We start from the raw sequence: 23,954 nt of genomic DNA on the forward strand, positions 1-23,954 counted from the left end.
ATAAATATTATTAAATATAATAATAATAATAAATAATAACATATTAATAATAATAAAAAATAATAATATATATAATAATACAAAATAATAATATAATATACAATACTGATATTAATGAGCTTTTGCCAGCATAATGAAAAAATAAATAAAGAAATAAAGAAATACTAATTATCCAATTTAACCAGTAAAAGCGACCGGCTATAATCGATAAAGAAAAGACGACGCTCATTATTCATGCAGCGATCCGCATTTATCGAACGTTCAGAATACCGAGCAGAACGATCGATGCCCATTAATAGAACATCGGGTCCGCAAATTCCGTGCTCCAATGACACGGTAAACGTTTCCGGCAGCAGCCGTACACCGTCGTGGTCGCAAGAATCCGCAACAACGTCCGCAAGAATCGCGCCAATTTCCGAAACAAGCACGGCCCCATTACCGCGAGGCTAATTAAAGGGTTCACGTTTCGAGAGCCGAAGGTCCGACGCACAGCACAGGCCGCCTCTCTGCGTCACCGATCGATTCGAATCGATCGCGGGCGAGCCCGAGCGAGATACACGGTCCCCGGGGCCCGACCCTCGTTTCGTGTAGTCCCGGAAGATCGTGATCGGCAAAAATGCCGGGCAAGGCTGCTTCCACGTTATTTTCTGCGCGGGCCACGCCCGACAGGACGCATAAATCGTGTCTGGGGCCTCTCTCGGGCCCGGGCGTTCCATTAGACCGCACCGATACAGAGAGGTACGATCTGGAGCGGTAGCGCCGCTGAAAAGCCGAGAGCGCGCGCGCGCCGCGAAAAAGAAGGCGAAAGAGAGACAAGACCTCGGACCTTGGGCGGCGGCCAGCGGGCAAGCGGCGAAGGTAGGCCACCGCGGTGCGAAACACCGGCTGATTTACGTGCGAAAATGGCCAATTAACCGGGCGTAATCGGTGTGCGTGCGCGGCGACGAGCTGCGCGCCGGAGAGTAAGCCGATTCGTAGCCGATTCGAAGCCGAGCTCTGTACTGGACGGACCACCGAAGGGACAGACCTCCAGTGTCAAAGTCGCGGAAACGCTCGCGGTTCGGCGCTGGCCCTGAGAAACGTTTCGCGGCCGTGCACCTCGGGGACCGTGCTTCACGAACCGAGGAAACGAGAGAGGCTACCGAAGAGAGGATCGGCTCGCGAAAAGAACGCGGGACCGGGTCGCGATCGGCCCGCCGGAATTCCGAGTGCACCGGGACGATCGTTGTGCAACGATCAAACCGGAATGTCGAGCCGCGGCGATCTCGCTCCGTCGAGATCCTTCCTCCGCGAGCACTCGCCGGGGAAGATCCCGATGATTTATCGCTCTTTCTCTCTGGGAACCGAGTGTATTCTCCCTCCTCCCTCCCTCTCTCTCTGTCTCTCTCTCTTTTTTCTTTCTCTGTTCTCGCGGGTCAGAGAAAAGTCGGTAGCATCGTCGCGCGGTTTCGTCGCCGCGAGCCAGACAATGCACGGCTACCCGCAGATGGAACCGCGCTAGAACAATGAGCGGTTGCGACACTCTTACGAAAACGTCGCCGACTGGTATGCAAAGTTTGTTTATGACGGCGAGCGTGTAGAAACGCGCGACGACGACGACAGACAGACAATGCTCCCGTTGCGGGCCACCGTTAATTAATATCGAAGCCGGGCGCGGGGATCGATCGAGAAGCCGGCGCGGGGCTGGACGGGCAGGGGGCTGTGTAGAATTCGGTTTCGCTTAAAATACACCGTTTTAAGTGGCCACTTAATCTGCTTATTGGTCAATCGGACCGCGGAGCGGTGACTCCCGCTCGTCGAACAGATGGAACCGAGATACAACCTGTGGGCCGCATGTAGAGTAATGTTCCCTCGGCGACAGATAAACGACACGCGGTTGCAGGTGGAGGACATGCGGGCGAGGCGGAGGAGTGTAATCGGCGCGACATTATCGCTTATGCAATCAAAAGCTTCACGTCGATTTACGTTGGTTTCAGATCGAGGCGACGGCGGCTACGACGGCGGTAGCGGGCAGCCCGCTTTCCTGGCACATCCCAAGGCCGTCCTTGGTCGGCCGAAGCGAGAGGGACAGCGAGAATGGTAGCTGGGCTCATCATCTGCACCCGAACTCGCCTTCCAGGGGATCCACCTCGTCCCAGGGATCCACCGCCAGCACACACGTAAGCGACCCTGTCTTCTAACAGGATCGATCTCCAGCACCTGGTCCCGCTGGATTCGTCGATTCCGTGTCCTTTTTGTTCGTGTACCGGGGACCGAGCGAGATGTTCGACTTACACAACGGTGACTGTACTGCGACGAGGATTCGGGAAGAGGTCTTCGCGGTCTCAGGCACGATTATCGGGTTCGCCGTGTTTGCGACCCGATCTAGCGATCTTAAGATGAACGATCGACTGAAGTTAGGACCTCAACTTACACAACGAAACGAGGACGGAACCGCTCGGGTTGCTTTTAAGAGCTAAAACTGGGGCTCGTGGATCTTGTCGCACTATCTGCGGGTCATAGGTTGAGCCGGAAGCTCGAGACTAGTCGGCGAAAATCAGTGAAGTTTGAAAGAATTCGATTTTTAAAACATATTTAGTATTCTGTGAACTGTCGATACGATTTTGCTAGCAAGTATATAACGAATATACAGAGTGTCCCAAAAATGTCTCGTAATCCGGAAATGGCGGGTTCCTCAGATCATTTGAAGCAGCTTCTTCCTTTACAAAAATTTTCTCCGAGGCACCGTTAACGAGTTATTAACGAAAAACAGTGACCAATATTCTTGGTTGGCTGACGCGAGGCGGCCCAGCCAACCAGCGCGCGAAGCCCAGTTCCGCTCATTGGCTCGGTCGCCTCGCGCCAGCTGAACTCGCCTCTCATTGGTCACTGTTTTTCGTTAATAACTCGTTAATGGTGCCTCGGAGAAAATTTTTGTAAAGGAAAAAGTTGCTTCAAATGACTTGAGGAACACGCGACTAGGTCTATTCAAGCAACAGGCGTCTGAACAGACGACCGATAGAGACTAACAAAGATCGGCATACCCAACAGAACGGAGATTGAACTGTTACAGGTCTTTCTAAGGAACCGGTAAGAGATCCTGTTGGGTCTCGAGCCATGACATCAGGTTCGACGATCGCTTACAGGAACGAAAGCTCGTGCCGAAGCTAATTTGCACAAGAAATCACATTTCGTCTTATCGAGATCGCTTTCTAGACAGATCAGAACCCGGGGAGGCGTGCCGGATTCCTCGGAAGGAACCGAGACGATGATCGACAGGACGACTTTCACGGCTGTCCGTGAATTCGATTAGGACTAGACGGCGCGGGGGCGGAGCCGGAAGGGGGGCGTGCTTCGCATAGCTTCGAACGGGAACCGAATTAATTGATGAGACCGATGATTGGTGTGTTGCAGAGCGCCGCGTCGGGCACGTTGCTATTGACAGCCGCGAATCTGGCTAATCTCGCGGCTATTCATCCGCCCACGGTGACGGCGCCAAAACAGACGGACACCGCCTCTGTGGCCAGCAGCACTCACTTCACGGTTGTGAACGGTCTAGGCAGACCGACCACCGTCTACAGGAAGTCCTGCTGCGCGAGGAACCAGCTCACCGTGCTCGTCTGCACGATGAGCTTCCTATTCATGGTTGGCCTGCTTCTCGGTATCCTCTTCATGGAGAGTGAGTATACCGAGTCACCCTTCTCCGCGTTAGATTCAACCGATCCCCCGTCGTGACCTTATCCGATCACTTGTCCAATTAGCGTAGACTCGGAGAGTTGAATCTGTCTGCTTTAGAAATTTCGCTATTTCTTTGTTTCGTCGAGCTAATTGATCGGAGGCTTGGCGTCTTGTTTGCAGCTGTTCCTTCCGGCAATTTACACTCGCGTCTTAACTCGCTGTTGACTGCAACTGGGTCCGGGTTAGACCCAATCGTCCCGCGAAGACTCAATTTAATGGGCCTCAACAGCTTCGGTCGAGGGCCGTTCGCTAATTAACCCTGTGAATCTGCGATCTTGCGAATAATTGTGAAGATCTTGATTCTCCATTGTCAATGAGCTATGTCTGACCTGTTCTTACCATTCGTTGCAATCACTAGAACAGTGTCCATGCAACGTTCACAGCTCAGAAATAGACTCGATTAAAAATGTTCACAATTCGGAAAACTAAAACGTCGATTTTAGATTGAAATTCATTCTATCTGTTACACCCTCTATAATATAATTTGTCGAAACAATTTCTAATTCAGATTAACCAATCTGTAAAACTAATGAATTCTTCTAAATTTTAAATTCAATTTTTATACAATTCTATAGAAATTTCATGATTACCATTACTATAAATATAGTACACTACTATAGTGCACTTACTATAGTATAAATATACTACATATTACTATAAATTCACACTGCTATATTGATACCGTGATTTCTTTACTAAATTGACATTATCCCTAATTTTAGATCAATCAAATCAACTCAATCATTCCTGGCTAGCTATATTTAAGATAATAAGTTGTGATGATAAAATTATAAAATTTCTGATATTTGATCGCTTAGAGATCCGCAGTCTAGCAATCGGTGTCCGCTAAGATCAATGATAGGTACTCCGCGAGATTATCTTCCTACCCGAATGACTTGCTTCTGATTCCAGTGAGAGTTCGGGACAAGTACCACTAGGCCGTAGCCAAGGATAGGAGTCGGGCGTCCATTGGTGTCCTGGGAGCCTAGGCGCGAGGCGGAAGAACGTGGACAACGAAGACAAGGGTGGGCCGTGATCGCGAAGAGACGCGGATGAACTGAGACACCGAAACGTCCCCGATCACGAGCGACCGGGTTGCTTGTATTCACGCTGTACATGTATATTCTGACCAGTTAGACCGTTAGGGTAGAGCTCACGATTAGAGATAACGTATCAAAGGCTGTATTGCACCGTGTCCGGCGTGCGGTACGTGAAAACTCAGTAATTACATTGATGTAATGAACGTAGTTTTAGAAAGCGGATCGCTCGGACGCGAACCTATCCCGTTTGGGGCGCTCGAGCTTTCCTCGCGGAGGTCCACGAGGACCCCCGACCTTCGACGAGTATTGTAGAACCTTCGTTTCTCTATGTTTCTTCTGTTTTTCTCTTTTCTATGACGGCGATTCGACGCCTGCGTAGGCTGTAGCTTTTTTCGTTTTCGTTCGGACCGGTTCTCCCTGGTCTCGCGAACGATCCTTGGGATCGTGGACAGAGCTTGAAGCGCGACCGTAGCGAATCGATAGTCTCTAGCTTCCCGTCTCGTTTCCTTCAATTTTCAAATTCACTTTCCAGGTTTCGAGGAAACATCGTAGAAATATCGTACAGAAAATTGACATCTTAAATTTGACGTTAAAAGCACCTTTCCATCGACTCCTTTTAAAATCAAGTAAAATCCTCGATTTTGATGATTGATATTTAACACTGAAACTACCAAAAAATTCGTCAAAATGACTGATTTGCGATATTTTTCTTTTACAATTCCTATATGATAATATAAAAGTGTTTTTGTCAGAAATTTTTATACGAACTTCCTCGTTCGAACATGTATTATAATAAAAAATCATAGGAAGCTTAAATACATTCAATCTTGTCATTGTTATAAGACGATATACATTGGCCTCGTTTAGGGCTCGGTAGTTATGGTAAACATATTCATACAAGAAATATAAATTTTCTGTGAGGTCATAACTACGAAAGAAATTGTTTTTAGATTCTTTCAATCTGTCTGCCGTTTTCAATTTCACTCGTTTTCGCTTCTCTGGTAGTTCCGGTGCTGAAAATATATGTATTGCCTGAACGAAGAAAAACGTATGGGAAACTATGAGACATTCGCTGAGACCGAGGCGAGGACCGATACGATAGAATTGTAACGCGTTTAGATGGTTGCGGTGTCGTCGTCATCGGTAAAACTTCGTTAAGTCATACGCACAGTACCAGTTCGATCAACGTACAGTGGCGGAGCAATCGACGATACGGGAGTAAGATTTAAGCGGATGTTAATTTAGGGGTCGTTATTTAATTGTTACTAACAAAACGCTGAATAAAACACGGATTCCGTCGGGGTGTCGTTCCAGGAATCGTACCGAAAAGAAAGCAACCGGGAAACGATCGCGTCGATCGTTTTCCCGCAACTGTGATATTACTTGCGTATTAATTAATCGTCGATCCAACATGAAACTGTCAAACCACAAGAATGGAAAGCGTTGTTTTATTTCTCGCATGTCCTCACCCATTCCCGAAATAAATTTCCTCTGCCTTCGGATACTGTAGTGTACTCGATCAATTAAATATTTGGATTTCCCCGTAATCGAGAATAGAAATCTTTTCTATCATTATTTCTGGAGAGCGTAGGCCGGCCAATGAATTCGTAAGTATAATACAGTTAAGCTAATTATTAGAGTAGAAATTAATTCTCAAACCAATCGAGTTTCGAATCGAAAGAGAGCCTACTTGGATAAAATGATATTATTGCTACATGAAACAGAATATCTTTCAAAGACAGAGTATCTTTGCGTAAGTTGTTCGAGGTACTCACCTCCAGGTCCCGAAGTGTCTGAGTCCATTGGTAGTTTTTCAGATCTGCGCCGTTTCCACTGTTAGGCCTGAGTTTGTTCTTCTCAACCTCGTCCTCCTCCTCATCGTCTTCCATGTTCTCATCCTTCTTTTCGCCATCGGCATTGTCTCCGCTTGGTCCAGGAACTGCTGGTGCTTCTTTCTCTGCTTTCTGAGTCAAGCAAGAAGATATTATATAAAAATATATTTTTCTGTATGGTACATAAATGACAATTACACCTGCAATCTTTTGTATACCTTACTATCTATTTCCTCTTGTAACCAGGCAGCTTCCTCGTCGGTCAGTTCCACAATCTTACGCTCAGAATTCATCTTCTCCTCCTCTGCTTTCTCTTCTCTCTTTTTCTTTTCCAGCCTCTCCTTTCGACGTTTCTCTTGCTCTTCGCGCTCCGCCTTTTCGCTCGCGGCCTTTGCAATGGCTGTGCTTTCATGTTTCCTGAATTTACTAAGAACAAGCTGTAATAGAATAAAAATAAATTAGCTAGGGTAAACTTCGTTCACACACACACATTCTACGATTAGTTCAGATACAATTGCAGCAGTTTTTTTTTTTTTTTAGTGCAATTATTTATCAAGGTGAATTTTCCATAATTTTAGTTTAGAACAATATTCGACAAATTTTTCTTATAGATAGATCGAGTGAAAAGAAAAGTTATAATGTGGCTATTACTGTAGAAATTGTAAGAAATGTTTGTAATTTATCTTTTCCTCGTTGTTACAAAATGGCTGGACTCGAAATTTATTTATCTATTTAATTAATTCTCTGATTTATCATTGATATTTCACTTTATATTTCCAAAGAGAAATGTTTCATTTATTGATAGCTTATTAACAGCATTCTAAAAAAGAATGATATATCAAAAAGAAGCTTGGAAATCAAAGTTCAAATTGCTACTGACGTTAAGAAGTTTGTTAAAGGATCGAAGCTGACATATTAAGCGAAAACAGTGTAATGTAAACATGTTAGATCTCTCATCTGCTACTGAATTAATAATATTTCTAAATTTACTCTGGTTGCGTGTTTCAAAGAAGACAGCAGAGCTGAGCACAATGAACTCAAATTACAAGTAAAAAACTCACGATAGGACTCGTACGATATACAAAAAACAACGTGGGCATGAGATGTTTACATTCTAGATTCATGCAGAAAACCAGTTAAAGCCATACTTTCGAAAACGTAGAAATATGCGAACGACCTAGTGACTCACCGTTTTTTACTCGAATATCAATTTGAACAAAGAACATCTTAGAAAATGACAAAATCAGAGGTAAGATGACAGTTGCACCATCATCAACAATGAGAGTAATTACCTTTTCTGCAGCTCCCTTGCCGCCGCCAGTATAAAAATCAGTTTTCCTTGCGAGGAAACTAAATATTGTATCCAACAGCTGCGAAACAAAGACGAATTCAAAGTAATGCTGATGATATACAAGTGAAACATAACCTATACCGGCGAGGATACTTATTTACTCACTTCTTGCACACCACCCTCGTGTTGCTGGGCCATGGCCAGCAACATTGCGTCGAATTTCTCCTCGCTGCTCGACATTGTTCGTCAGATTTCACAAGAAAAATCTCGAGACACACAGAGTAACAAACGATAAATGTTCCGCACAGACGTCTGAAACAGAAAGGCTCACTTTCTTACCACACCACGTTTCTACTCCACGAAACTTCTCGAATTATCGACCAAACACCTCATCAATGCGAACAAGTAATGACCTCTGCCTTAGAACAGAGTAAACTCTGCTGGTCATCCATAGGGCCATAGTCCATTTCTACTGCAGCAGCACTATGGGAGTTTATTATAAACACACACGAGGTACAGAAATGTCCTAATGAATTATTTTGTCATGTAAAAATGAAGCTTCAGAAAATTTAAGATGTAGAGTGGTCACATGACTTTACGTATCCAGCAGGTCTGCTGTACAGATTACATACATGGTATTATCTAAAGATGTGTGGCTACTTGATAAATAGAGATAGAGCCACCGGCGTTTTCTATTAAGAATAAAAAAAGAAACTCAATTTAAGTGTCAGCTCGTAAACCCATGTTTCTTCTCATTTTGTCGGTAAATCGTTTAAGCTTCTTAGCTGGAAACGAGTATTCTGTATAATCCATCCGTATTATGGCACGTTTCACGATTTGGAAACAAATTCATACAGCGTGTATATTCAAACAACTCTTGTAAATCTGGAGCTAGGAGCTTTACACACTTCGAAATGTGTATGCAACGAAGGTAATTTTCTATAATTATATACATTGTCTACCAGTTTGAGCATTTCATCGCTACGTCGATTGGCGTTGTACGGACATTGAAATGCAGTTTCGAGATGTTACCACAAGAGGTGCCACTGTCATTTATTTTCTATCACAATGCTATTTCTATGTCACGGACTTAGTATCCTCAGTCTGTTCAATATTTTCACTTCCCTTGATTGTAATTTGAAATTAAACTACAATAGTATACTTGCAATCAAAATTTCACACTACGTTCTAGCATATTATCTTTTTATTCAAGATTTCAGTGTAAAGCACAAAGATTGGCAGAGATATTAACTAGAAGAAATTGGAAATAAGAGTGGAGAGGTATTAACTAAAGAAATTGGAATTGAAAGTGCGCAACACTATTTGAAACATAGCATTCACAATTTCATGAACTAGATGCTACTTGAAAAATTGTTCTTATCGTGCACATTCGTAACTCACTTTGCTGACACATTTGAGACTAATTTTACTATGTGAAGAAATTTTAATAACAGAACACTATTTTAAAATAGACAAATCTGAAACTATGTTCACGATACACAGACTTGTGTGCGCAGGCGCACTGTATGTGCAAAGCTCAGGGACTATATTCGTGTTTAATTTACTGGAAATTGTACAAATACTTTGAAACTCAAATGATACAATCTTACGGACAACTCTGAGTAGCTATGTTTTGTTGATTTTATTCTTTTTTTCAATTCGAAAATATTTTCATGTATATAATGGATAAAAAAAGAAGTAATTTCATTGCAATAAGAGTTTACTTTATTCTCTACGATAAAAACTTACGGTTTTCTTCTTCATTGTATACGTACAATCCTTATCGTTGGAACGAAGGTAAGAATATCTCGATTGAAAATCTTGTATCTATTAAATTAAAAACTTCTAGGGACTTAATCCAATATTTAGCTGATATCACAGAGAAATATGTATTTAAATAGATATAATAATAAGTTTCTAAGATTCTCTATCAATTTTAAGACAAATCTGTTACTTCTCCTATACCCGTTTTATTATAGAAGAATATTTTATCATGCACGTTCCGTTAGACCTTGATAATATACATATGTATATCTAAATTTAAATGAAATGCCTTATCCAACATGAGAACAAGATTTTTTTTATTCAAAATCTGTCGGGACTAAAGTCCCTAGCGACGTGCGAGGGCCGCCATCTTTAAAAAGGAATGACGACCATCTTGGACCATTTTTCACGGGTTGTTGACACGGGCAGATCACAGCCGGTTGTGAAAGTGTTTCGCGATGTAAAATCCTATCGCGATTAACTTGGAAATAAGTAGTGGTTGTTTAGAAAACTAGAATTAAAAGCGATACCGGTTCACGCGCTCGGGATTGCTGTGCGGAATACTATTCTAGGACGAAAGTGTGAAAAAATTCGCGGTAACGAGCGTCTGTCACGAATATAAGCGATCCTGACAGAGACAAGTGCGAAAGTCCTATTGTATTTATTTAATATTTTGCAAGAAAAGGAATAATTTCGGTCGCGCTCTCTTTCGTACGAAAAGAAAATCGAGCTGTCGCGAGAAAGAAGTCGCGAAAGCATCGAAAATACATCTTGTAAAAGGGAAAATGGTTTCGTGCACATGGTGACACCTCTGGTTAGTTAGCAAATTCTATAAACATTTTGACATATTTCGTTTAAAAGTAATTCCGCTCGATCGTGTGCATTCTTATCGCTAAGGATTGAACGTTGATTATGAAATTACATGACGAACAAGAAAACCACCGATGCTAAGTATAATCCCAAATTTTCTTCGAATCTGTTGGCCAGCACCTTTATAATGGCGAAATGCTACGTACGTTTACTTGAATTTTTGTAAACATTCTGAATGATTGATAATAAAAGTAGGGCTTCAATATTACGTAATTTGATTTCAATTTTATGTACATGCATGTTGTTCAATCATTAATTTACTGGTACGTTTGTTCGACAAATAACGCTTCTAACGTGATTTATCTGCAACTGTTTATCGTTCGGACACAAGATATGCGCGTTGTCAAAGTAAATATCGTAAAACGATATCGCGTCAATATGGGGACATTTTTTTTCAAAACGGAAATGCATGATTTTTATCAGACGGCACAAAAAGGAAGTAAACCTTAAATATCATGTATTGATTAACAAGAAAATCGACAATATAAAAATTATTATTTATACGCGTTAAATATGCTTTCCAAACGAAAGTAAAGATCTTTAAAAATTCAAATATTCGAAATTTTATTAAGTTATAAAAATCTCCAAGTATTACTATTATCTTATCAATCAAATTGTTTCCTTATATGAATGTGTCATGTGGATAATGTGTTACACAAAAGATATGACTGTGTCAGCATGTTATTATATTTCTAAAGAAGTGTGTTTATAAAATGTGTGCATGGCTACTCTACATATCCTACATCCCCTTTAATACTGAATATAGAAGTTTATTTATTCAAAGATATATATTGTTAATCATAAAATCATACCATTTTCACTTCAATTTTGAGACATTTAAAATATCTAGTCTGCTGTATAAGTTTATTTCCCTCAATTATATATTAATAGGACACTGTGTTCACATAAGACTCCATAATTAACATTTTTTGAGATTATTTCTTATGAAATATATTGTTCTATCCAATTTATGCACAATTTGATGCATTTTGTGTGGCACACTCAAACTATAATAAAAAATTTATAAGTGAAAGTTTGCAGCATTAACTTCATTATTTATTTTAAGGTACAGTTAACTTTAGTCTATTATTACAAAGGCTTTACACATTATATACAAGGTACATAATATGAGCTCATAACATGTGTATGCTTCCACTTTTCATACTTCAACTACAGAGAAAGGATTCAAGTATTGATTGCAGGAGCATGGTGTGCTATGGCAATGGGAGGGTGAAGCCCAGACAAGACCCCACCTCTGTATACTATGCCCTCCATTTAAGTCTAACTTAAATCATTTCAGACAATCAGGGACAGATATACCTAATGTAATCTCTTAATAAAATGCTTCACTAATGCTATCAAAGAATATGCTCAGTATCTCAAAGAAGTATTACAAGTGCTATCAGATCAATGACCTGCATTAATGTACAATGACCATGCACAATAGATATACAAGTGCAAGATAATTCAATGATATATTTGAATTAATTCATGAAAATTATTTTTCTATTTTACTATTTCTTTTTTCAGATCATCCAAAAAATGCTTAATATAAAAAACATATGAATGACAATGGGCTGAAGCATATCAGGCTTTAAAATTCACATTACTTTTATATAAATACGGTCCAGGTATTGATATTTCTATTTGTTTTTAATTTTCATAATGAAATTTGATTTAATACCAAATATTATTGCAAGAATTTATATTCTTTGTTTCCTTTATATAAAAGAACAGAAACAATGGCAACTGTGGAAGAAAAGAAACGTGTTAGTGGTTCAAAAGTGTCAGCCATTGCAAACATCTTCCAATCAAAACCACAACTGGACAATTTAAACCATAGGTCCAATAATATTCTGTCGGATGGTTTCAAAGAACCTGCTGTGCCTTTAAAAGAATCTCCTACGCAAGTCACAGTTGTTAGAACAGAAAGTCATGTTGCTCGTTTCAATAATGCAAGAGCACTTTTTGAGAAACTTGGGGAAGAAAATAAGCCAAACAAACCGTAAATATATACATGAAATATCCGATAAACACTTCTTATCTATCTTATGGTGCATTACTTATCTATCTTATAAATTTTCTACAGGGTCGACAGAATCGCGAAGCCCAGCAACCTACACGGTTTAAGATCACGTTCTAGTTCAGCAAATTCTGGATCAGGCTGTACATCGCCGGCTAGATCGCCCCGTCCTCGATCACCATCGCCTCCAGGAACTAGGGACCACCTGAGTAATTGGAGTGCAAGCGTCCCAGCCTTGAACGCTGAAAGACATTTTGAAAATGGTCACAACCATGGATTCGATCATGTGCCAGATAAACATAAATCACGGTCAGGATTTGGAAAGTTTGATAAAAATTATGGGAAAGAAAATCGCTTGGATGATAGGCCGGAAAAACCAGAGAAACCTGAACGGCGATTGAACTCGAAAGAATTAATTGAAAAGCAGAAAAATTGGACAAGCCATTTCTCGAAAACTAGACCGAGCAGATATAATTCGGATCCGAATAGATCTGTAGTCCAGAGCTCATTGAATCAGAGTGCAAATAAGGTAAACGTCGATTCTGTTTCCGCAGGACATGGACAAAACTCAGCAAACCTTGATAACGAAGTGAAAAGACCAACGGATATCTCTACTAATCCAGCCACAAGATCCGCAAGCTTTTGTTCTGTTAGGTCGGCAGCCATATCTCCGCCTCCACCTCTACCACCGACAAGAAATTCTTCAAACGTGAAGAAGGAAAGGCCGGCAAGCATCGCAGCCGTGTCCCCTTCAGATATTCCTAGTAGTCCAGAGTATGCTACTATAAATAAATATTTTGATACTTCGCCCACCATACCAGAGTACGCGGTTGTACAAAAGAACACGAATGTACAAAACAAACATTTCCAAAGAAACCAAGAACAACGGGAAATTTCGAAAAACGCTGTCACTCCGGCAGCAGAAAGAACGCAAGATGTGTTCATACCTGAGTACGCGGTTGTACAGAAGAACACTGTAGCCAAAGCACATTCACGGAATGCAGACATATCAAAAAATACTTCTGCTCAACATGCAAAAGGCTTCAGCAACTCGGAAACAAATCTATGTTCGAAGAATCCACACGCAAGCTCAAGCATTGATATATACTCGCAATCGAAATCACACGTTTCTCCTTATGACAGAAATTCTGATATATCTAGTCCAACGCGGAGCATGTCAATAGAGAATATGACTAGCATCTCTTATGAAAACAGATGCAGGAAAGATAGTGATCTGCTCGATGCTCCGGAGTATTTAAATTATCCTACAAATTCGATTCGTTCACCGCCGAAGACTTCCGAATGGAGAAACGAATGGTTAGCTAAGAACGATGAAATCTTGAAGAAAGCGGCCGATCTAAAGAATTCTAGAGAGATGCTAGATGTGGAATCCAAGGATGAAGTTGTCCGACCTGATTCAAGACCGGACTGGGCCAGATCCTGTATCAATACGGTCAGAAAAAAAGATAATCTGGCAGATGAAAGGAAAATAGAATCTTCAAAATCTCCGGATCCGGAATTAAGACCACCTTCTGGAGGTACGGATAGCGCTTCTTCTAGTATGAGCTCCCCTAGCTCCCCTTCCAAGGATAGTAAAGAAGACAAGGCAGATAAGGAAATATCTGAAAATATTCATACGGGTATAGTATATGCGAATCATATTCTGTAACATGATTTATATCCACATCTAAACAAACGTACGTAATACGATCTATACACGTTTGAATACTCAATAATTATGTCACAAAACATGAAACAATATATACATATATGTACATATGTATGTATATTATTCATATATACAAAAGACACGAATTTAACGTAAATATAGTTATTGGTTGATTGCATTTCAACAATTTCTTTTTTTATTGCTGAAAAATAATTATTTAATAACGTATTTAAATTTTGATATTTTACTGTGGCTGTCTGCCAAAATACTAAAAAGTAAAAGCCCAGGAGGAAACTCTCCTCTTTCCCCTTTTCCTCCTCTTCTCGATCTTGGTTCCTCCTACCGGTTTCAACAGTATTATTTATAGAAATCTCTGTGTATTCTGTTCTGCTTCTGTCTGGTGGTACTTTGCAGCATTTTCTTCAGAAAAGTATTTTTCAATTTCCGATCAATTTTTTCCAGTAGTGTTAACAAAAAAAGATTTGTTAAAAATTAATTGTTATTGTCGAGCTATATCTGTTTTGTGGAATGTGGAATTACGGAAAAGTTGGATATTTCCTGATGTGTTCTTTAGAAACGTGTTCCCTAAAATGATAGTGTCAGCAATGTGTAATGATATAGCATAAAAATTGTATGCAAAGTATGTGCGCTATTATACGCATTCTACCAAATACAATAATTTCTACCAAAGTTTGTTTATATTGCTTGTGTAGTTCAATTTTCCGAATTATTTGAAGTAGTAAAATTATTTTAACGAGATATTATAGTTTACTTTTTATTGTGATTTTTTGTGTAAGAAGTTTAATTTGAAAATTTTTCATCATTCTATACACAAAAGGTGCAATTATCATGTGTCTACGACTGCTTTGCATTGATTGTCGAGGTACTTTAATATGACCATTTTAAATGATTATGTTCTTTTATATGTGTTTTTGCATATTTGACATAATAATATCATTTTTCAAGGTCGGAACAGTTATGATTTGGAACCTGAAGATCAAGAAAAGCCTGCATCCTACACGGAAACTATTTCGGAGAAGGACGCTTCAGATAAAAATTCAAGATTCAGTGAAACAGATACAACCACCGTCATTCGACGTTCTCACGTACGTGTCGATTTGCAAGCAGCTGGACTGGGACAACGACCACCGTCGGTAATTAGCTCGGATCAAGAGTATCCAGCTCTAGAACATAAAGATATACCAATACCCTCGCCATATGCAAGAAAAATGCAACACCAGGATGTTTCTCCACAAAATAACGAAGTTAAACCTCAAGTGAAAGCGGGCATAGAGGAGAACGCAGTGATAAAAACTGATTCAACAAAAAGTTGCCATAATAAGATATCGCAAGATAGTAATCACGATCATGGACGAACCAATTCAGTGATCACAGAAGTAAATCAAAATATAATCTTAGATAATAAGCCGAAGTCGAACATTATCAACGAGAAGCATGCGTTTGCCGAGATCGTTTCGAATGCCAAAAATGATCAAAGTAAGAGTTCTTTGTGGGAGAAGGAGAAGATAAAGAACAAGGAGGAAGTGTCTGGCAAACGATCGAGTTTCACGGAGGTCGATACTAAGGATCAATCTGACAAAGCCATTTTAAATACAAGTCAGAGCTCGTCAATCTCGAATCTTCACAATACTGATAATCCATTGGAGAAGCCTGTTAATGAAGAAACAGAATTGGACGAGACTGCGTATCACGTGAACGCCTCTAAAGTAAATTCAAAGCCTGCCAGCCAAAAGGAATATGTAACACTAGCAGGAAATACAGCACCGCCATCCAAATCCAATTCCCAGACAGTAAGCACTGTTTTAAATAAAACTGCGGAGGAATCGGATCAACCTCAGACGACGTGGGAACAGGAGAAACTCAAGGCTGAATTAGCTAAATTACGACTGCAGGAAAGTAACTCTACAAACTCGACGCAACAACTCAATGCATCTCAAAGCTCATCCTCTGCAATTATACCTCAACAACATACGGATAAAAAGCAAGTTGTTGAACACGTTGCAACGGAAAGCAGTATTCACGAAGATAGCGATTCAAGCGACACTAAGACCATCACAAATTTGGAATACGCACCAGTGGACACGCAACACATTATTAACGAACAAAATACCGCGAAGAGTGCGATAGAAATTCCGTCTAAAACTAATCTGAACCAAGCAGTTCCTGTAACACCGGACACCATGACTGCTGACGAAGCAGAAAACCTGCTGAGTTCTCGGTAAGCACTTAAATCATAAAACTCAAAAATATAAGTTATTTTAGGATCTACAAATTATAAAAATTTATAGGATGTATCTATTTCAATATAAATAATTTTTTATATGAAATTGATAATTCTAGTTGCATAGCAAATAATTTTATGGCAACTTGCGATAAGCTTAATAGCTTTTCTTTTCTTTCATTTGAATTCTAATATTTTCTACTATTCATGTTTATTTCAATGCAATTACCAACAATCACGTTACCTATTGGGGCCGCAGCATCCTAGAGAAAAAAATAAGGTAAGATTAATTGTTACTTTATGGCTTCACGTTGATTTCATTGAACATGATATTAAAGTGTGAGAGCAAGACTGAACTGTATAAATAATCAATTAGACAAGGATCGGCTTTATTATCGGATGAGGAAGCACAAGAAATAGCAAGACTGCTGTCACCCACCGTGAGTGCAGAGGCTATAAACGATGGAAATTCTATTGATAAGAACAAAGAGCTGGATAAAGAGAGGGAGAGAGAGGATCAAGATAATACCCCAGATTGGCTCTCCGATGTCTTGTCTGCTCCAGATACCAGTCTTATTAATAGCACCACTAATGATTATAGGTGAATCAGTTTGGTCTTTCATGTTTTTATTTTCATTTTATATAAAAATATTTTGCGGCTTGCGCTATGACCTTATTTCTAATTAGTTCATTGAGCGCAAACGAGGCCGTTCAGTGCCGATATATGTAAAACAGATAATTATTTACTTTCAACAATATTTAAATCTTTGTTGTTTTCAGTTTATCCCATAGATCACGTAGCGATTTAACCATAGACTCGTTGACGGAGAGTCAAGTGGGTTCTGTAACGGGAAGCGAAAGTGGTCTTCTTGGTTCAGTTAGCAGCTTGAACGATACTCACGAAACTAATGACGATACAGAGACTGAGCATCAGGATGAGTACATGCCGCCAATGCCAGGAAAAATTGTAAGATTGTGGTGATAATTAGACCGTGGATTTTTATGTACGTTCCTTACTTGGCTGAAAGGTTCCTTACAGTTAAAATAAAAAGATCACAGATCCTATAAATCCATAAAGCTCCGCAATCTATTTGTAACAGTAGTAATGGTGAAAATATAATAATAATAAATGAAACGTATTAATGATCACTCAGGTGCTGGTGGAGAATGGAGTGCACTACTTTGAGGATGGCCACTTTTGGATGGAGGTCGCTGGAATACCGGAGTCGGATGAAGAAAAGGAGGATTATCCAGCAAATATACCAGTGAAGAAAATGACTAAAGTTACATTCGACACGGGGCCAATGAGAGTTTATTCCACTCATTCGGTGAACGAGTACGATCGTCATAACGAAGATGTGGATCCCGTTGCTGCGAGTGCCGAGTACGAACTCGAAAAACGGGTGGAAAAGATGGAGGTGCTTGTAAAACACATATTCAGAACACATGATTGCATCAAAAAATTTCTACATAATGATAAATAAATATGTTTTCAGGTATTTCCGGTAGAGCTGATGAAAGGACCCGAGGGTCTCGGTTTAAGTATTATTGGAATGGGTGTTGGTGCGGATGCAGGGCTTGAAAAGTTGGGTATATTCGTAAAGACCATCACTGAGAAGGGGGCAGCCGCGCGAGAAGGGAGAATACAAGTAAACGATCAAATTGTTGAAGTGGACGGAAAATCTTTAGTCGGGGTTACACAAGCTTATGCAGCCAGTGTTCTTCGAAATACTTCAGGTCTTGTGCGTTTCGTGATCGGCAGAGAACGCGACCCGAACTCTGAAGTAGCTATGCTAATACAACAAAGTCTTCAGGCGGATAAGGAAAGGGAACAACAGCAACAAGCTAACTCTGCTAGGTATTAGCTAACTTTCTACACGATCTTTTTTTTTAAAGTAAGTTCCCAATGATGGTTTATCCTTGCTCGCCAATGTCTATGACGACAACTTACGGCCACCTTAATGATGACACGAGGTCTCTTGAGGTACTGAGGGGAACTAGAAGTCCTATAAACTATTTACGTAGCTGCAGACGTGTAAAATGTTTTCACGCGAATGCCTCTGCTGTTGCTATAGGAAACTGAATTTCTCGGATGCCTCGCCTGATGGTCAACGATCTGGGGAAGAGATATGTGGGGGCATGGGTGCGATACCAGGATCTCCGGCCATGTCATCGTGTTCCGAAGGGGAGCCTCCCCACAGTCCTATCGAAAGTTATTTATCAGCTTCTGGTCGGAGTAGATCTCCTATCATTAGTTCATCATTACCACCGCATACACCTACCACGCAGAGCGATGTAGACAGCCTGAGATTACTTTTACAAGAGGTAAGTAATTTTATTTTTTTGATGATAAGGAACGTGTTAGTATACATAGGCTGTGCCACACTTTCCATTTATTATTCTTAAATGTATAATTAATGAGAAATACATGACGTGGTCTCATTACTTATCATGAAGTAGTTTCTCTTGTAGTGTTAAGAAACATGTGATGTTATTTCAAATTAGTTTTTTTAATAATCAGCGTAGCGCACTTTTGCATTATTTTATTACTGCACGAAGTATATCTAATGTTTTACACATTCATCTTTTATGATAAAGTGTAAGTAGTAAAAACCTATGCACTATACAGTATTGTATATAAATGTATATATACATACTATGTTATACCGCCACTTTGTGTACACATCTCAGCACATCCTCATAGGAGATCATAGGAGTAAATATATTTTTGGTTTTGCTTATGCACTGTGTTCGTTGTTCGCTGCTTGCAGAGTCAGTATAAACTAGCATTAGCAGATGGAGAGGTGGAAAAGCTGAAAGCTAAGGTAAACACATCAGATTTTTCGCAAAGCTATTTTATGTGTTTCTACATCGCACGCTTTTATCCATGAAATCATGCATATGCTTTCCATACCATTCTTACCATATGTATCGAATCCTGTTGGTCTTGTGTTGCAATCAATTACATTCTATACTTTCAATTTATAGCTTGTAGACTTGGAAAACAGCGGGGCAGGTAGAGAGGAATATGCAGCGAAATTACGTGAATCCGGCTTGCGACTCCATGAATCTGAGAGAGCCTTAGGCACTGCCAGACAAGATTTGGCGACAGCACGGGAAATGCTGGCTCAGGCAACAGCGCAGAATGCCGCTTTGCAACAGAAGTATGCGAGAGCAAGAAGAGCAGCACGTGATCTCCGTGCGGACATTGCATCTCGAGACGAATTCTACCAACAGTTGTTGCAAGAGAAAGATACGGAGTACAATGCCCTTGTGAAGAGTTTGAAGGATAGGGTACGCTAGCTGCTACTATTAATAACTAACATATGAATGAAACGTGATGTATAATGATATTGAGGATTTTCATGAATTGTCCTCAGGTAATCACATTGGAAGTAGAATTAACCGAGACTCAGAGAAGATTTGGTTTGCCGGTGAGATTACCATACGATGGCACAACGGCTAGAATTGTGACACCGCAATTATCTCGACGTCAATTACCGCCACCATCTTCGTCTACTAGTTGCCAGCTCTCGGATACAGAGACATCGGATCTTAGTAGTCCGGACGATGGGGACAAGACAGCAACAGTTGAGAGGAAGTTGCCACTACCGTTGCCAGTCAAAGAGGAACTAGACAGAGCTGTACCAGCTCATCGACTTCTCGATAACTCTGCAGGGAAAAGTAAGGCCGAGCTTGCTAGCAGAGGAGGTTTAGCGAACCGGCAGCTTCCTAAACGATCCGGTGGCCTTAGCAATAGCAGTTCTGTATGTACACGTGATTTAATATTGTGTGTTCAAGAGGGGGAGGCAAACATTTATTTCATCCTATCAATTCTTCAGGACTACGGTTTGGACGAGTCGGGAGACAATACAGACGAGGATTCTTCTTCCAAGCTTCTATCTCAAGACGCTAGCAGTAGATCGCCAAACGACTTGACGTCGAAGCAATCAAACTTGAGTTCCTATTCCAGTAGTTCTTCGATTAGTTCGCTGAAGAGTAAGCATATGGAACCCACGCATCCCACGGCGATTCGACAGCATAGTACGATTAGTTCGCAAGTCCGAGCTATGACGGAGCAAAGTTGGCCGCAGTCTCAGAAAAGTACTTTATTTTTCTTTATCTGAACACAATCGAGAGAGAGAGATGTGAAGGTTAAATTGTGAAGTATTGGATATGAAATAATTGTTATTATTACGTAGATTTAACTGGACCACCGGCGTCCTTAGCGGAACAATTAAAGCAAGTTCTCGCTGAGAGGGAAAGACGGCTTGGCGGTAACGACATGTCTTCTTCGAGGGAGAGTTCCGGAGACTTTAGTGATTTAAATAACCCACACAATAGTGATCCGACTTTGGTGACCCATCATTTAGTGGAAGAAATAAGACAGGCTGTTAACGAGGCCAATCAAAGAGGTGACATATCTGACAATGAACGAGTATACGGTGGAGTTCCTTCCTGATTAATTGTTTATCATTACAGTGAAGAAAGTTACTACTCCTTCAACGAATGTAGTGGGGAGCAGTGGGACGCCTTGGCATCATCCAGGTAGTTCACCTTCCAGTTTGTCTTCTGGTGGATCAGTGAGCCCGCCTGCTGCTGATCCTAGCCCATCCAAGACAGGTAGTAGAAACATATCACAGTGTCGTCGCTAAACAAATCTTTTTTTCCATGCATACGTTAATGTCTATTTCTATCCAATGTCTTGCTTGTGCGTACAACGTTGCAAATCTAGATGCGAGTGAAGTTTGGTTGCCTCCTCATCCAAGTGACTTTGGTTTAGGTGACAAGAAATCTCACTTTTGGCAAAATGCCCCAATTACCGATTGGTCCAAGGAACAAGTAAGTGTGCAACCGCTTAAAATGGCTTACTTTCATAAACGATTGTTCCGTAATTAATTGTATATATTATTTAGGTGTGCCAATGGTTAACTGGAATGGGCTTGGAGCGGTTTGCGCCGCGCTTCATGGAAACTGGTATTAATGGCGTAAATCTTCTGCGATTAGAGACTCGCGACCTGAAAGGTTTCGGTATTTCAGGAGGAGAGAAGTCTCACTTGAAACGAAAATTGAAAGAACTTAGGGCACAGGCGGAGCGTGAACGCAAGGAAAGGAAGGAAATGGAACGCATCCGACGAAAAGCAGAGAAGGCTGCCAGAAAGAAATAGTTTGTGCGTATAATTATGTACTTATGCCCATTATGAAATGCAATAATATTGCAAAATAACTCGGTGACATATGGAAATCTTGTGTACGATATTCCAATGATGTTCGTAGTGTATGTATTCTCAATTCTTCCGTCTTGTATTTAATTCTATTGCCGCGATTAAGCAGTCGGAATGAAATGAATATACTTGATCGAATTTTTAGCTATCCGAAATCTTGAACTTTGATTATTTATACACGACTATTAAGTTTTCGTAATTTCTTAATTTTTGCATTTATTTATATAGGTATAGGTGTCTTTTGTATTCGTGTTGCTTCATTGATTTTGTAGTATTTGTATTAATTATTATTTATGAAGCAACAATGAATACGAACCAAGGAAAAGAGAGCATGTATGATTATGCATGCATGCCTACAATGCCAGACGTATACACGTGATATGTATGTAAAAACTATTCAAGCCATTTAGATAAATTGTAATAAACCTTTGATTGTCTAGAGTTTCTTTTCTTTTTTAAATAATTTTAAGTATGTATTTCGTAGGCAATGCAAGTTTCACGTTAATAGAATATTGTTGTCTCTGTATTTATTTTTACTATCGATTTGATTGTGTAATGACGGTTTTTCGTAATCTATTTCACGAAACGATAGTGAACTTAGAGTTCTAATATATTTCATCCTTGGAAAAAAATGAATTTACTATGTACATCATTGAACTATCAACGAATTTGTATTTTGTCAATAAGATACGTGTTATAAAAATTTCCCATTTGTAGATTGATCGACATACAAAGGAACTCTATTCATCTGTATTTATTCCATCGAAAATTCGTTTGGTACGTTTCAGAACGATCCAGTCAGTTGATTGCATTTCTTTCTCAAATCGATATCTAAATAAAGTATTAGCAAGATCACGTTGCCACCATTTTTAATGTTTGTATTAGACATTCGTTCTACTTTTTAAATCCTGCGAAATTTATACTACGCGAACGAAGTACTAGTGTAACCGCACAACGTCGATTTTATTGCGACGATAATTTTTAACTTATGTGATGAACTTCTTTAGCGTTCTTTTGTATACTTTAGACATTCCATGCGACTTCGTAGTTTTAATCTTTATTAACACATGATTAGTGGTATAATGTACTGCGAAAGCTTCGATGCGTCGAGCGAGATCCCCATATATGCGTGGATATTATAATGTATGTTGATACAAAAACCACTAACCAAACGAGGACACGTACTGAATATTCATTCGGGAATAATAATCACGGGACTCGCTTGGATATTATGTAGACAACGTACCTTATTGTACGTATACTTATTTATGATAATGTTAAACGTAATTGTACAATGTTAACTACTTTGTTGTCTCTTCGTACTGTTTCAAGCGTGTCAACAGTTTCTTAAAAAAATCAAGTTTCCTTCTCGCACGAAAACACCGCAGAAGCAAAGTATTTGGCATTGATACACACAATGTACATAATACACACAATGGAACGATCAATAATACTGTAATCTACGAAAAAAAAACTGAGTATGTCGTAAGGCGTGTAAGAGGCATAACTATAGTGTCATAATATCTTTATAGAAAATAGTTTTTCATTTCCTAACTTAAGCGTTTATCAAAGGTCCTCCATTTTTTAAACCGTACTTCGTATATCATGATATATTTAAAAAAAAACATTTAATACTTGTTGTTTCTGTTGTCACGTACAACGAAATGTAGGAACTGAACAAAAAGGAGAGAGTAAGAGAAAAGAAAATAAAAACAGGAGTTTCATCAAAAAGAAAAACAGTTTTGCGTCTCAGGGTAATCAAAAATATTCGTTTTTGGAAGCGTGCGTACGTTTATTGAGTGAAACAAAAATAATCCTTCGGGATCAGAACGTCCTGCAATTCGTTTATGAATAGTATTGCAATTTTTCTAGGAGCAGACATTTGATAAAAACCGACTGATTTACGATAAGTTTGTAGTTGATTTTCAACGAATGGCTTAGGTAATGTGAATTAACGATGATATAAACACTTGTCCAAAAGTAATAGTCTAGCCCAAGAACCAAAACCTATACATCTCTGTGGAGCTGCATAGCATCTAAATGTTCTTTCATACATTTTTTGACGATCATTTTAAATTATTGCTCACGAGAAGGAGATAAATTTATGGTTCCATGCATAAAAACGGAATGTGGGAGTTGCGTGAACGGCAGCTTTTTAATATTGTCTATGAAAAAGTATTGTCAACAAATACTCTTTAAACGTTTTAATTAAAAGTAATTCATACAGTATATTCATAGTCTGTTGATTTTTTACCTAATATATTTACAAATTAAGATGAAA

The 23,954-nt window shown here is 39.8% G+C and overlaps 3 protein-coding genes across 16 annotated transcripts in view; 2 read left to right on the plus strand and 1 right to left on the minus strand.

The window, feature by feature from the left end:
* Nucleotides 1-6,191, plus strand: part of LOC117228738 (uncharacterized) — a 129,602-nt gene extending 123,411 nt beyond the window's left edge. For both annotated transcript variants that reach the window (XM_033484707.2, XM_033484706.2), the window contains exons 2-4: nt 1,977-2,159; nt 3,394-3,658; nt 4,630-6,191. In XM_033484707.2, the coding sequence (XP_033340598.1) occupies nt 1,977-2,159; nt 3,394-3,658; nt 4,630-4,655 (474 nt within the window). In that variant the 3' untranslated portion in view covers nt 4,656-6,191. The remainder of the gene's footprint in view (nt 1-1,976; nt 2,160-3,393; nt 3,659-4,629) is intronic.
* The window catches only part of nudC (nuclear distribution C, dynein complex regulator), a 186,011-nt gene extending 177,770 nt beyond the window's left edge, over nt 1-8,241 (minus strand). Inside the window, exons 1-4 of the mRNA XM_033484705.2 lie at nt 8,046-8,241; nt 7,882-7,959; nt 6,808-7,026; nt 6,533-6,721 (exon numbers count right to left, since the gene is read on the minus strand). Coding sequence (XP_033340596.2) covers nt 6,533-6,721; nt 6,808-7,026; nt 7,882-7,959; nt 8,046-8,120 — 561 coding nt within the window. The 5' untranslated portion in view covers nt 8,121-8,241. The remainder of the gene's footprint in view (nt 1-6,532; nt 6,722-6,807; nt 7,027-7,881; nt 7,960-8,045) is intronic.
* A 1,792-nt stretch (nt 8,242-10,033) lies between these two features.
* Nucleotides 10,034-23,902, plus strand: Spn (protein phosphatase 1 regulatory subunit spinophilin). Of its 13 annotated transcripts, none has more exons than XM_076525484.1 (20): nt 10,035-10,656; nt 12,045-12,145; nt 12,247-12,519; nt 12,604-14,177; nt 15,173-16,445; nt 16,708-16,728; nt 16,825-17,049; nt 17,229-17,415; nt 17,603-17,866; nt 17,945-18,306; nt 18,524-18,773; nt 19,220-19,273; nt 19,437-19,742; nt 19,829-20,215; nt 20,291-20,552; nt 20,651-20,863; nt 20,931-21,071; nt 21,184-21,290; nt 21,365-21,619; nt 21,902-23,902. In XM_076525484.1, exons 3-19 carry the CDS (start codon nt 12,257-12,259, stop codon nt 21,614-21,616), a joined length of 6,141 nt encoding a protein of 2,046 aa, XP_076381599.1. In that variant the 5' UTR covers nt 10,035-10,656; nt 12,045-12,145; nt 12,247-12,256; the 3' UTR covers nt 21,617-21,619; nt 21,902-23,902. The 13 variants fall into 13 exon arrangements, with proteins under 13 accessions (XP_033340587.2, XP_076381599.1, XP_033340586.2 ...); XM_033484695.2 differs by having other exon boundaries at nt 22,391-23,902; XM_033484698.2 differs by having other exon boundaries at nt 21,365-21,425; nt 21,489-23,902.
* The last annotated feature ends 52 nt before the right edge of the window (nt 23,903-23,954 follow it).

The sequence above is a fragment of the Megalopta genalis genome, chromosome 12, assembly GCF_051020955.1.
Source record: "Megalopta genalis isolate 19385.01 chromosome 12, iyMegGena1_principal, whole genome shotgun sequence".
Classification (NCBI taxonomy): domain Eukaryota; kingdom Metazoa; phylum Arthropoda; class Insecta; order Hymenoptera; family Halictidae; genus Megalopta; species Megalopta genalis.

Excerpts from the sequence above, each read along its gene's own strand:
- Spn (XM_033484692.2), top strand. The coding sequence starts at position 12,257 with ATGGCAACTGTGGAAGAAAAGAAACGTGTTAGTGGTTCAAAAGTGTCA. Across the intron at positions 18,307-18,523 it reads CAACAAGCTAACTCTGCTAG|GAAACTGAATTTCTCGGATG; the intron begins GTATTAGCTAAC and ends CTGTTGCTATAG. Across the intron at positions 19,274-19,436 it reads TGGAAAAGCTGAAAGCTAAG|CTTGTAGACTTGGAAAACAG; the intron begins GTAAACACATCA and ends TTCAATTTATAG.